This window comes from Manis javanica, chromosome 1 (genome assembly GCF_040802235.1).
Source record: "Manis javanica isolate MJ-LG chromosome 1, MJ_LKY, whole genome shotgun sequence".
Classification (NCBI taxonomy): domain Eukaryota; kingdom Metazoa; phylum Chordata; class Mammalia; order Pholidota; family Manidae; genus Manis; species Manis javanica.
This window is the reverse complement of record NC_133156.1, coordinates 63,455,183-63,470,413: the sequence shown is the minus strand read 5'-3', so window position 1 is coordinate 63,470,413 and position 15,231 is coordinate 63,455,183. Positions and strand designations below refer to the sequence as shown.

The window sequence follows — 15,231 nt, the reverse complement described above, 5'->3', positions numbered from 1 at the left end:
GCTACACAGTAATTTACTGGACTTAACAAGACATATTATTTGATCGTGTCTCCAAACAGTTAAGTCTGAAAAAGCAATCCAACAGATGGAAGACGTGGAAGCCTGTGCCTAACACCACCATCACCAAAGTCACATGTATTTCAACTGGGAAGAGGAACCGTCCATCTGTCCTTTCACTTTCAGCATGGCCTGGAGGAAATGAATGCTGCTGCCATGAGAGGAAGCTGAATGTGCCTCCTCATGTATCCTCACAACCTACTCCCAGTGAAAATCCTAGAAGACCACCTAGATGCTGGTAGCATCATCTATTCTCTTGACTATAGACTACACTATAACCTCTATAACCTCAAAGCTTCAGACAGCTTATTAGATAAGTTTACTAAACAAATAAACATAAATGTTCCATTTATTATGATTTATGGCTAAAGATCCCTATTCCTCAGTAACAAATAAAATTTAATAACATCATATGAACAATATTAAAAGTATCAAACTATATTAATAATACTGAATATTTTAAGTAAATTTTCATTAAAAACTTTCAAAATATGCTATCATATAATCATACATCATAGAATTTTCTCATAAATGAAGAAAATGAAAAAGAGCAAACCCCTGAAAACATTTACTCTGATTTTTACAAATCCTCAGTGGCTTCCTTTAGCTAATAAATCAGCAATTCAAGTATCCGTTACTTACAGCAGATATTTAAATCTTCAGGTTAAAACCAACAAACCAACATTTTAAAGGGCTGAGGATAAATGACATAACATAGCTATCTTGTAAGAAGTATTTATTTTATAAGATCTTGCAAGTATAATAAGCACTCCTAATTAACTATATTTAACTAGTCAACTAATTAACTAACGTATTCCTAATTAGTATTCAACTAACTTGTTTTCATTTTTTAACTTAATACATGTGCAAGTAGTTCCTAAGCTTTAGGTATAAGCTCATTTTTAATAATTCTAATTGTATAGCAGATTTTTAAAGATTTTCAAACCCCTGTCTTGGAAGTAAAGTACAACAGAAAGTAACTTAAATTTGAATTAAGAGTAGAAAAAACTTAAAAGGGATTTAAAGCTTAAAAAATCAAAACCATGTCATCCAGTCACAAAGATGGAATACTACCACTTAATTTGAAGAAGTTTATCAAAACAAATTTAATGTTAATAGGAAAGGCAAACATTAAATTTCTATTAAAAAATTTTCAGAATATTTGCATTAAAAAGTTTGTAAAGTCACCAAAACAGCTGGAAAAGCCTAAAGGAAAATATATAAGTGTAATGTTACTAATTTAACTTTAAACTCAAAAACACAAATCTCAAATGGACACTCAGTACTGTCTAGTAATCATTTAGTGTCTACTTACTAAGTTTGTTGTCCAGTTCTCTGAAAGCCTATTTCCCACCTTTTCTTCTTTCCTTAAATTTCACAACCTTCCTATCCTCCCCAGCTCTCAGCATCTAGTAACAATGAGAATACTAAAGTCACGAGAGATTCATCTTTTCTTCCTACCAGCGAATCTACAGACTCACTTGCACCCACCTACCACCTTCCCACTAGCTACAACAAGAGTCTCTGCTCCGAAAGGCCCTCTTTTGAGATCTGGATCCCAATACCTTCTTACCTTCTTGAGGACTTCATTTGATCTTTCCTATAATTACCACTCAGGTACTCTCTTCTGGAACAAGCAATCATGCTTCTAGTTTTGGGTGACAGCCTAGTTTTCTAGGCTCAACATCTACCTGTGGTTCCTTCTTTTTTGTAAAGAATTGGGTACAGTGACTGTCTCCATCTTCTCACTTTCCATTTCCTTTATTTTTTTGTTCCTTTTTTCCTCCAAATGTAAAATATATACAACCTATTTAATTTATAAAGCATATTGTATTATTGAACATCCATAAATCCACCATGCCAGCCAGAAACTAAGAGAGTCACCACTGACCAGCCTACACCTTGTGTTCTACACCTATCCTGTATCTCTGGCCTCACCCCCAGAAAAAAGTATTTTCTTGATGCTGTTGTCATTCCATTGCTTTTTGAAGGAAGTTCTCACTGTTTTGTATGAACAAGGTATTCATACTTCTGCTTAAGATTTATAAAGTAGGTATTTATTTTTCCAGGAATGGTTGTTTTCACTCAGCATTGTATCTCTATGATTCATCCAAGTTTTTGCATGTAGCTGGGCAAATCCATTTCCACTGCTATATAATACTCCACATATATAAATATATCACTAACTCTTCCCCTAATAATTAATATTTGTATAATATCCAGTTTCATAGCTTTCATGAAAAGTATTACAATGAACATTCTTGTACAACTCCTGGGCCATATGGGGAAGTTTCTTCAGGGTAGTACCTTAAAGTAGAATAGCTAAGTAGTCTATCAGACAAATGTTAACTTACACAATTTCAATGAAACTGACCTACTTCATCTCTCTACAAGCAGTGTATAAGAACTGATTCGTAGCCTCTAAAATACCTGACACTCAAATTTCCTAATGTTTGCTCTTCTAATGGGTGGGTACAAAATGCTCTTCCTTGTGCTCTCTTCATGTATACTCCCCTGCTTACTAATGATCTAGGCATGTTTTGGTATTTTTATTAACCACTAATATTCCCTCATCAGTGAATTATCTGCTCAGTGTTTGCTCATTTTGCAATTAGTGTCAGCTTTCCTAACTGATTTCTAAAGTTACCTGTGCATTGTACACATTAATATATATTCTATAAATATATTTTCCTAGTTTCTTTCCTTTTTAGTTCCCTTCCTTTTTATTTATATCTTTTAGCCTTTTATAATTTTCTCATCACACCATGTTGACTAAGACCTATGCTACAGAAATGGTGCTAGTGAGTACCCTTGTTTTGCTCCTGATTTTAAGGGGGAATTTTTTACTGCTTCATTACTGAAAATGATTTCTATTGGTTTTTGGTAGATATTTTTTATCAGGTCAAAGAAATTCTATTCTAATCCTAGTTTCTGAGTTTTTATCATGATGAGGTATTGAACACGACAAAGTGATTTTTTTCCCCTGCATCTACAGAACCTCATATTTCTCCTGTGTTTGGAATTTACAGGTAATCTACATTCAATTGCTTTTCCATTTCTGGAATAAGCTCAGATTAGTAACTGAGTATTATCTTGTTAGATATACTTAACAAATTTAGATTTCCAATAATTCTGTTTAAGATTTTGACATGTATTGTAATGAAATGAAACAGAACTATAATTTTCTTCATATACCCTTTTGGTATTAGGGTTGGTATTGGTCTTTAATTAGAGTGACTTGGAGAAATAGTTCCTTTGCTATTCTCTCAAAGAGTAGAGTGGTATGATCCTTGAAAGTTTAGTTTAAGAGAATTCAGCTCCAAAACCACCTGTACCAGTTTTCTCCATGGGAAGACTTTACACCATTGATTACATATCTGTAATACTTATAGTATTTTTAGACTTCCTATTTCTTCTTGAATGAGTTTTGGTGAATTCCGTTTTTTTTAAATCTGTCAGTTACTTCAAATTTTCAAATTTACTGGTATAAAGTTTATAATACTCTTTTTAGTCTATGCACAATCTTTGTTGTGTAGCTGTACCACTTTTCAGCATTTAGCTATATAGTACTGTAGCTGTATTCACTTATTTCAGCATTATTTATTATGGCTTTATTTTCTTGGTCATTATCCAAGTAGATTGTCTATTTTTCTTAGACTTCAAAGTATCAATTTCTGATTTCTTTGATCCTCTCTATTGTAACTGTTTTCTAATTGACTGATTTTTACTTTTACCTCTAATTCAAATTTTTATTTCCTTTTTCTGTTTATTGTAATACTCCTTTCTATATTTTAAGTTGTGTGTACCTCCTCCATTTTCAACTTTTCTTCCTTTCTAACGTAATTATTTATAAAGATAAATTTCCCTTTAAATTCAATTTCATCATATTTCACAAATTTTAATTAGGTGGTATTTTCATTATCAGTAAGTTATGAGCATTTTAACTTCTAATATAATTTTTTTATCCAATTGATTATTTAAGAAGGATGGATAATTTAAAATGTATGGAGTTTTTTAAACTTACAAGTTTGTTATTTATTTCTATATGAACTGCACTGTGATCAGAGAATAAAATGGAAAATTAAATATCCAAGTGTCTACTTGCCATCTACATTGCATGTCTAACTGGCACTTAAAACTTCCAAAAGGACTTCCGATTTCTCAGTTCTCTCCCAAGACTTCCCCACCTGAGTCAATGACATTAACATCTATGTAAAGCGTAAATCAAAAAAACCCAGTCATACCTGACTGATGATTCCTCATTCTCCCTCATCTCACACCCAATCCACCATTATTTACAATTCAAAAATATTCACAAACCTGTACTTTTAAAATTCTAACATCCTGTAGTCCAACAACCTAACCCACTCCCCATTTTATAACTTTAGTTCCTTTCCAATTCAACCTCCACAAAGCAGCTAGTGATCTTTTAAAAATGTGTGTTAGATCAGTTAATTCTCCACTTAAATTTCACTGCCTTCTGAATAAATGCTGTCTATGTCCTGCACAGTCTGGTTCCTGCCCACTTCATCTCCTATCACCGTTCTTTTCACTCATTCCCTTCGGCTCCACTACCTTAGGACATGCTGAGCCCTTTTCCTTTTACTACCTCTGCTTTTACCTTTCCTTTTTGCCTAGAAAGCTCTTCCTCAACTTCTATTTCTTATCTTTTAGATCCCATCTTAAATGTCAATTCCTGAAAGAAGTCTTCCCTGACCATTCTAATTAACTTATTATCACATTAGTGTTTTATTTCCTTCAAAGTAATCATCAGTTTGTAATTTACCATGTGTATGTTTATTATCTGTCTCTACCGCCAGAATGTAAGCTTCCCCAGGGAATCTTATTTATCTTATCCACTGATATAATCCCAGGATCCAGCACAATGCCTAGCACATATTAAATGCTCAATAAATGTCTGTTGAATAAATACTATCACAAATTACATATGAAACACTTAGTAATACCTAATAAACTAAGTAATAGTGATTAACGACAATCAAACAAAATTGAGGGAAAAAAATGCCACATCATCCTACCACCATCAAAACCAATTATGTTTGTAAATTTTTTTCTTTACAGATTTTCTAGTATATTTTATTCTTAAAATTTCTTACAGAATTACTCTCAAGCTAGAAACTTATACTTAGTGAGAAGTGCAAATCTGAATGTTAGTACAAGCTGTTTTTTCCTAAGAAAACATATTTACAAAAATAGATCCCATAAGAAACTAAAAATTGGAACTAATTATCATAGGAAAAATATTAAAATTATCAGAGATACTTCCTGATACTAAAACAGCAAGCAGAAGGTTTCACAAATAGGAACAACCTTTAAAGGAATAAATAAACTATTTAAACAACCTTTAAAGGAATAAATTATTTAAAGAAGTAAGCTATTTAAATACCAAAGTATACAAAAAGCAAAAAAAAGCACACACATTTGTTTAGCAAAGACCAAAAAAGTAGAGACAACTCATACTTCAGGGTCTCTCTATAAAATACTAGCAAACTTAGAACAAGAAACTATGACTATGTGATCATGTTGGGTGTATTTCAAGAAGCTACAGGGTAGGTAGCTGAATATTAGCAAATCTAATAACAGAATAAATTCCTTATTATCATTAGGTCAAAAGTGGAAAATCATTATTATACTTCCACTTCACCTGGAGAGACATTAGTTCAATGAACATTCTTGCTAGAAACCTCTAAAATAATAACTGAGGCTATTTCCTTGGTGTGATTAAAAAAAAATTGTGTGTGTGTGTCCATGAAATCAACCTGAAAGCCAGAATCATTCTTACTGGGCAGATAGTAGAGCAAGGGCTGGTAAACTATGGCGCACAAGCTACTTCCAGTCCATCACCTGTTTTTATAAATAGAATTTTGTTATAAGGTAGCTACATCATTCATTTATATATTGTCTATGGCTACTTTTATACTACAACAGCAGAGTTCGGTAGCTGCAATAAAGACTGGCTCACAAGGCCAAAAATATTTACTATCTGGCCCTTCACAGCATAAATCTGACAATCCATATACTGAGCATTACTATTTAAGTTAGGAAAAGACACATGTTTATCTTCAATCATTGATTTCTGAAGCTATCATTAAATGCAATTAGGCAAGGTATTAAAATTCCAACTTTTGCAACTGCCTCCACTCTGTGACTAAATCACTGATTTCCTTGTTGAGGACACTCCTTTTCCCTTGCTATTATCTCTACTGTACAACAATGGCAGCTCTAACTCAATCATACTTCTCAACCAAAATGATCTCTTAAATGCCCAAGTTTTCTTTAATAAAGCCAAGTGGAAGCACAAACCTTATCTCAATAGAACACTAAAACTGCCAGTATTCCAATTTGGTATTTAGCTTTGTAGAATACCAAAAGCAAAACAAGAAAACCCGTAGGGCCTACTAGTTCTACACTGGGCTTGGAAATGCAATTAATAACATAACCAGTATTTGAATGTGATGTATACAATTCTTGTACAATACACATAAAAATAATAAACCTCACTGTTAAACATACCCTTCTTGAAGAGATAATTCTTGGTTTTCTTCTTCAGGACCACTGCTATCACTCTGTAGTTCAGGTTCATTCTCATCTTTTCCTGGCAGAGTTTCCCAGCTTTCATCACTTGAGGACTGATCTTTTTCTGTACCAGAAAACCGATGAGGCAATGAAGCAGACCATTCTCCATCACTGCATTCTGAACTGCAAATTTAGAACAGAAAAAAGCCATCATTACATGTGTATTTTTCATTTGGAGTATTAACCACACATCATGGTATAGGGTGGACTACTGAAGCCATATATACTTCATCAGGTGCCAGTTCAATTTTTAAAATATTTAAAAACACAGAAATATATTCCATAGAATGTAACTTTTTAAAATGAAAATAGCATATGGCAATTTATAGAATTATCAATTTATTATTTTCATCACTAAAGAAAATGCCATGGTATTCAAATGTAGGATCTTCATATTTTAGACATATTTCTAAGTAAAATTTTAAATACAATTTGGTAATCATAAATTAAATGCTATGTGGAATAAATAGTAATAGTTTTATTACTCATCTGACCTGACTACAACTTTCTAGTTACATATTGACAACTAGCCTCTAGAAATAGCCTCTAGAAATAAATTCATAGTTCATAGCCTCTAGAAATAAATTTCCACTATTACCATGTTTTAGAAGCTTAACTATATTTTTCCTTCCTTTTTCACCAAAGATTTTAAGGGAAAGTTAAATTAATAAAAAGCAGCACTGACAAATCTTTACTAAGTCTTCTGGTAGGACTGTGAACACAAAATAAGTTTCAATTCAAGAGAACATTCAGATAAAGAACCAGAAGGTCCAACAGAAGGATTAATAAAGAACCTTGAAAAATTACTTCTGGTTATACTTAACTTTGGTTAATTTGATTACATTTAACTATTCTTAAAGCACTAGTTATTATACAACCAAATGCTAAACTATTACTTATCAATGCTGATAATAAATCTTAAATGCCCCTTCTAGCCATAGCAACCATTCTGGTCAAGAATTCTCTTAAACATTTCCTTTTTTGCATTAACTTCTCAGAAAACAAAAAAATAACATATCTTACTTTATGTTTTTGAAAGGAAGTGCTAATTGGTAAGAAATTACCTCATTGATGATGATGATATATTATTAGAACTAGTATAGCGAATTCATTTTATTGATAGATGAGCCCAAGATCAAGATTTTATTAGAAAAGAACAGCACTAATCTGAGCTTTGAGAAGTTAGAGAAAGTAAAAACATAAAATCAACTCCCAATTTTCAGCAAACAGTGGGCAGCAGGGCACAAACATCCTGGAGAAGGAATGTCCTAGCAGAGCAAATAAAGGGTGTCTCTTCAGTTGGGTATGAGCCCAAGTTGATTATATTCCATAAAATTATTTGTGGCCTAAAGAATAATCTAAGATCACATAAACCATTTTTAGACTTGTACTAGTATCAAAATCTAACACAGAAAGTTTTAAAGGAGCTTATTGAATTAAGATTCCTTGACTATGAAGCTTTTTAAATTCAAAGCTAATAGTTACCAACTCTAATTTGGTATGTCTCAACAATTAGGGTAAGATTTCAATATTAATTTGTGGAAATTTTCAACATTCTTATTTAAAAGAAAATCATTTTTTTTTAAAACATCTCACTAAGAGTATGATCCTGTCCAGAAAGATAACACATGAAACTTCAGAACTTCTCGGGATTAGTGAAATAATTGATGGAGCATGTCCAAATTTCAATAAAAAGAACGTCTATGATTAATAGTCAATATATTTAAGAAGGCTATTGTCAAGAATTGGCAAACTTTGGCCTTTCACTCAAATATGGCCCTGCTGCCTATTTTTTTTAGGTCTGTGAGGTAAAAGTGTTTTTTACATATTTATCTTCAATTTGCCTCTTGGTCAGCAAAACCTAAAATATTTACTGCCTGCCCTGTAAGAAAAAAGTGTGCAGATCCATGGCCTGTATCATTATTACGCATTATAGCCAGCCCTTACCTTTAAGTAGGTAACTTTTAAATATAAATCCCCAGTCTTGACCACTATACTAAACTTTCATAATCATTAACTACCTAACATTTTTAGATTTTCCTTTTCAAAATTAATCTGCCAGTAAGTCCCTTTCTTGATTTTCTATTTGCTAATGGTACTAAAACCTTGGTCTCAAGGTGAAAAACACGTAACTCTGACTCTTCACAAACTCCCAACTCTTAAGTACTTTCTTGCTTTTCATTCTTTTTGTACATGGCTTTAAATATCCTAGCTCTATTTTCTCTATTTTTTCCTTAAAAAAACCTTGTTCAAGGGCTCTTCTCCAAACAGTACAGTATCAACTGGTGACCCTAAATTTATTCCTGCTCCCTCAACTCACTTTAAAAATGCATTCTGAATATCACTATTGCTTCAATTTATATCAAACAGTACATTTATAATGTTACTCCAAAAACTTCTAGCAGTTTTTTCTCCTTAAGTAGTTTTTCACAAAATTAAGCTATTTGCCTACTGCCCTCGCAATTTTTGCTACATTTATATATTAACACTGAAGACAGGTACTGGAGTCAGCTTACCTGGATTTGCATCAGCTGGTTATTAGCTTTGAAAAAGTTACTTAACCTATCTGTGCCTTTACTGCCTCACATAACAGGTGAATATAAGAACAGTATCTAATAGCTTACTGAGTTCATGTGAGTTGGAAATGAGTTAAGATATGCAAAACATTCTAATGGTGCCTAGTAAATAACAAGCCATCAATAGCTGTTAGCAAATCCTTTTTAACACAATTTTTTTCTTTCAAATAGTTATCTCCTAAGCAGTATCTAAAATTCCAAAATTGATGTGCTATCTATTCTGATTCACAATAAAATAAAATCATAGAAATTAAAAATACTTGCCTATGTACCATTTAATATACTTGATCCATTTTGGAAATACTGGCTTACAGAAAAAGAAGTTTAAACTGAGTGGCTTTTATGATTTACTACAATCTGACCCCAGTTATTAATACATTCACACATTCAGCACTTCCCTTACATGAACACTATTCTAAACACTATCTCTAAATTGTGAACTTTTGCCACAACCATTCCTCCCACCATCAAGAATGTGTTCACAATCATGTTACCTTTTTTCTCTCAGTACCAGAACATTCCTTCAAGACCCTCCTCATAAAACTGCTTCTTTGTTTTTCAATTAATTCACTGACTAGACTTGTTGCTTACTCACTTCAACTTACTATGGCACGGCTGCTTCTTTCACATTGTATTTAAAAGTATTTTTCGTAAGTGCAATATCACACTTTCTTTAATAATCACCGTAAGGAGATTAGCCTTAACAGTAAAGTACTCATAAGCTCTTCGGAGACAACTAAGACTGTGCAATCGCATGATTTCAAATAGATAACTTTTAGTGATGTTAGTTTATTTGAAAGGGGACAACAGTTCATTCTCTTTAAAGTACATTCCAGAAATTAATACACATTTGTGATGTAAGTGATAGTAAAAAATGAACAATTTCCTATTAACATTTCATTCTGAATATTTTTATCTATGACAAACTTCAAAATTAATGTCTTAATAATTTGTAGCTCTAAAGGACTAAACTGGCTCAGAGGACTAGTCAGAGGAAACCATGCAACTTGTAAGATTTTTTACTACAAAAAACAAAAACAAAAGATGTACTATCTCAGGCAACTTATTTACTGAAGAAGCAAAGTGCTATACTTAACATCAGGTGAAAGTTCTATCTATGACAGCCTCTTTTTCACCCAGTGGTGAAAGAGCACATTGGTAAGAGCAAGCTTTCAAGTCAAACGTATTTGGGTTAGGATCCAGGCTAGGTACATTATTGATGCAAGCCTGGACAATTAGCTTCCCTCAATTCATTCTTCCTGATTTGTAAAATGAGGACATTAACACTTACTTTTCAGGTCTGCAGAGATGTTTAATTAATACTGTAGATAAAATGTTTAGCACAATTTTTTGAAAATGGTAAACATTTAATAAAGGTGGTAGTTACTTCTTTTATCATATAAGCTGTTTGCTTAGACATTTCAATTGGATTCCACCTACCACACACCATCATTTTCCTCTTTTCTCAAAGAAAATCTACTCTACATTCTTGTTTTATCTTATTAAAGGCAATACCAGCCTCTCCTGGTCATCCAAGATCAGCTTTAGTCTTAAGTCTTTTTACCAGAGGTTAGCAAATTACGGCGTGGCCCATGAGTCAAAGCCGGCCAACTTGTACATGTTTTCCTGCATTTTTAAGTGGTTATGTAACTATCTACATAATATTCTTGATTTTGCCTGTTGGTCCACAAAGCCTAAAATATTTATTACTTGGTCACCCTTTTAAAAAAGTCTGGAGACCCCTGGGGTCCAGAGAAGACAAAGCAAAGCAGAGTCCAACATAGGTCAATGGAATAGAAAGTGTGGAGCAGAAGAGAGTGAACAAACAGATCAGTAAGTACCACAGAAGTCAAAGAAAATGGGGATGGAGAAAAGTCAATTGGCTGTGAAAATCAGGAGGTGACTGTTAATTCTAGCGCATATAGAAGTAATGCTGGGATTTAGATTTTGAGGCATTTAAGAGTGTAGACAGTGGAGAAACAGAAGTAGTGGGTATGGAACATTTATTCTGAAAATTCAGCAGTGGAAGAGAAAAAATAAATAGGCAAGTAGTTAATAGAGGGTGCAAGAGCAAATGAAGGTTTTCCCCAGGATTTGGAAAAACTAGAGAATAAGAAGTAGAAGGGAGCAACCTAGGAGTGAGTGTAATAAATTAAGGTATCAGATATAACTAGAGGCACAGAATGAGCAAAGTTAATTAGAAAAAGGAATAGAGACTAACATATTCTAATATGGAAAAGAGGAAAATAAAGTTCACACTGAATTATTTCAGTATCTCCAGGAAAGCAAGATACAGTAATTTATTAAGGGTGATAGAAGTATATGGAACTGAAAGCAAAAACAACTTTTCACGGGGAGTAAGCAACAGAACAAAGAGGACATGCAATCATCATGGAATAGTGATGACTCATTTGTTCTTGATTATAAAACCATGAGTTAAACATTTTAAATTTCTCAAAGTAAAAACTAAATTAAGTACCACTTTAATTTTCATTTGTCTTTTATTACAAATCTCATTAGCGTTTAGAGCTATATTCAAAAGCATACAACTGTAACTTATTCAAATGTTACAGTCTATACATTCATGTGAACCAAAAATTATTTTTTTCACATATGGAATAAAATTACATGTGATTTCTAGACAAATAATTTATGTACAAATCCTAGGAAGAAATAAGATAGAGAAGTAAAACCAGCCAAAAGCAATCCCTTCTTTTTTTTGTAAATCCCCAAAGGAACTGGTTTGTCTTCCCCTGCATTTATCATATCCATAAATTCTCAACTTTATAAAAGCCTAGAGAAAAGTGAAATTTTAGATAGTTTTGTTTTCTGACTAGCTGAGGACCAAAAACACTTTCTGAATTTTACTGAAAATATTCTGAATGGAAATTATGTTAAAACATATCATATAATTGTCTGCATTTTGGAAGACAGTGTATCTGAACATAAGCTAAGCAGCTGAGTACATTTCACCACTATTAACAATGAACTATGCTGTAATACGGTGATACAAATGGAAGTTGTTCAAAACTATATGGCTGTTTATTAATTAGTAAATGAGGCCCAGATGGCTATTCTTTTAGAATTTTGCCTGTCTGCCCTGTACTACTTTCCAGTCTTTTACATTAATGTCAGAATGCTGTGATCTGCAACTCCCTAGCATGCCTAAGGAACAATGCTGTTTATCCCTAATTTACTCCTTCGAAACTCCGATGAACTTGGAAACAAGACAAAAATTTGCTGAAATGTTAGAGCATGTACTTTAACTTTGTTTTGGCTGCTCATAGTTGTTTTATTTGCTGGGATACAGGAGATCAGAGGAGCTCTTTCTTCCTGGCTCTCAGCTACCTTACATACAAATGGAGAGGAGCTTAATTTAGCCTCATGAGAATTACCTGTATATTTTGTCCTCCTTGTAAGGCTGGTGAGAACCAAAGGAACAGGGACCATTATTATCTGTACTTACAGAGTATGAGATTTCAATAATCCTTTTTGAGTATATCAAATCAAAATCAACTAAATGACTAATATTCCTTTTATTTTCCCAACATCATCAACAACAAAAAAAGTTCTGACATTTTTATCTTAAGTGATTTTTATTACCATTTAAGCAAGGTTAAGGTCTAGGGAGAGGAAAACTGAAACCTCAGTGCCATATGAAATGGTCAGGACATGGCATGCCACTCTTCAGTTAGACTCAAGGTTAAAATGTGCTGGCATGGCTGAAAGGTTCTTTTCTGTTCAAGATCTTGCCCTCAAACAGTTATTAAAGTTCTTAGGGTATATTTCAAAAGAGCAGGGTGTTAACCTTAGCTCTCCAGTCTAATTCCAAGTCTTTTAATTATATGCTGCCTATTAAAATTCCCCTTGCAATTCTAATTTAATAAGGTGGTGTTCAGTTCCTGTCAAACAGCTCAGAGCAATGCCACCAGCTGCAATGCTTATCCCATACAGTGTAATGTTTCAGATGCAATTAAGCTATCATTTAGAATTTTTCACAGAACTGGATCATGCATTCATTAAAAATACTTTTCTACTTATAAGGACTATATAAACTGTATTTTTTAAAAGACAGAATTTCTACATCTGAAAATGCCACAGTGAATTTTAGCTATGTTCTTGATAATTCTATTTGTAGCTATATCAATACAAACATGACAAGAAAACTATTCAAGTACATCATTTAAGTTTTACAAAGGAAAAAAAACTAAACAAAAAAAAAAATACCTTACAGACCCAAGGCATAAGCTATGTATACTTTCTTTCCCAAGATACTAAATGGTAGAGTTACTGTGTTTCCCCATTTCTCTAATTTGCTAATATCAGAACTTGGTAGAACATCAGGTAAGATGAACAAGTGGTAAAGTGAAACTAAGCAGGAGTATGCACCTATTAAATTTCATCCTTTATCTGGCACCATATTAAAAGGCATTCTGACCACTGTGATCCTTTGCTGGGAGTAAGAGTAGAGGAACTGGAAACAGTAGGAGAGAAAGAATTACTCCTAAAATTGTACAGCCTATTGAAATGAAGTCCTAAAATACATCTTAAGACTTGATGCAAATATAAGTGGAATCCTATGTAGAACCATTATTGTGATAACTTATTCTGTGATGAGAGTCTTAAGGAAAACAAAAACCCTGTGGGTTCCTGGCATTTCAGTGTGTCTTAAAGAATGTTCCAAAATTAGTTCTACTATTGAAACACACTCCAATTACAATTTCTTTATAAATCAATATATTATCAGAAAGTCAAAAGAGAGAAAAGTTTCTACTATTTTTTCTCATCTGTGTATTCTGTTTGTAAAAAATCTACCATCATTCAGAATACTAACATATCACCTGAGGAAAAAAATAAGACAACATCCTATGAACATTAAAAGTCTAGAGTCATTCTAGGCAAAGAAAATACTTCTACCATTGACAAACAAACAAACAAAGAAAAAATCAATTTAAAAACCAAGAGCCAAGAAAACCACCCTTCCTCTTGAGGTTGGCAAACAGCATAAAGATTTCATCAACTTCATTAGATAACATTAAGGCCTGCCTATAAAAAGCAAATGAGAGGTTTTTATTTTTGATTAATGTGTCTATAATGGAGAAAGCATGGCCAAATTAAATAAATCATTTTCTCCAAAAATGCAAAATTTAACTGGGAAAAAAATGCAATTACCTTATACTTTCAAAAAGATAAGTTATCTAAAACTCTAAGAGGTTGTTGTTTTCAGTAGTGACCTGGAGGTGTAACAGATGTTTCCAATCCAATCCAAAAATCTTAGGACTGAATACATTTTGGAATTTAGGTTTTTTACCCTCAGATTTAGAACTACTACTTAACAATTACCAGTGGGGCCAAACCAGCACTCAGTAATCAAACATTTTCACATTTCTGCAGCAAAATGTACGAATAGTTTGAAAAGAAGGGCTCATTTTAGCTCAGATCCACATCTGCTATCCAATAACCTAGTATCGGGTCAGGTTTTGCTGGCAATTTTCATTTTAAGAACTTTAGGAATTTTGTAAACCTAAATTAAAAAAACAGAAATAAGTCAGGCAGAAAGTTCTTCAGTGATTTTATCCCTAAGCTTTAAAAAATAGGTTACACAAATATTGTCTGCTAACCACTGAAGTTTTACAAACTTCAAAATAGCAAAAATTATACTTCAACTATTTCTACGTTATGTTACAGAAGCTCAATTCATGTCCAAAGAAAATAAATTTTTTTTATTAATTTTATATGAATATACACAAAATGCATTCATATTCAAAAGAATTTCTTCCTTTGTAGTACTTTCTAGTTTAAAAAAGTAACAATTATTTCCAAGAATTAAGAAAATCTTGCAATTGCACTGTAACTGAGCATGGTTGGGGTTACAACTAGCTTAAAAGGATATATGAAAGTTTGGACTCTGGGGTAATAATGTAAAGTCAGCAGATGGACAAAGGAATTCTCCGTATTTCTCTTCTATTATCTTACAGTTTGGAAAAAAGGAATATGTGTT

General features: G+C 32.7%; 1 protein-coding gene across 1 annotated transcript in view; it reads right to left on the bottom strand.

The window, feature by feature from the left end:
• PJA2 (praja ring finger ubiquitin ligase 2) overlaps positions 1–15,231 on the bottom strand; it is a 61,776-nt gene that overhangs the window by 24,298 nt on the left and 22,247 nt on the right. Inside the window, exon 5 of the mRNA XM_017642312.3 lies at positions 6,592–6,777. Within this exon, the coding sequence (XP_017497801.3) occupies positions 6,592–6,777 (186 nt within the window). The remainder of the gene's footprint in view (positions 1–6,591; positions 6,778–15,231) is intronic.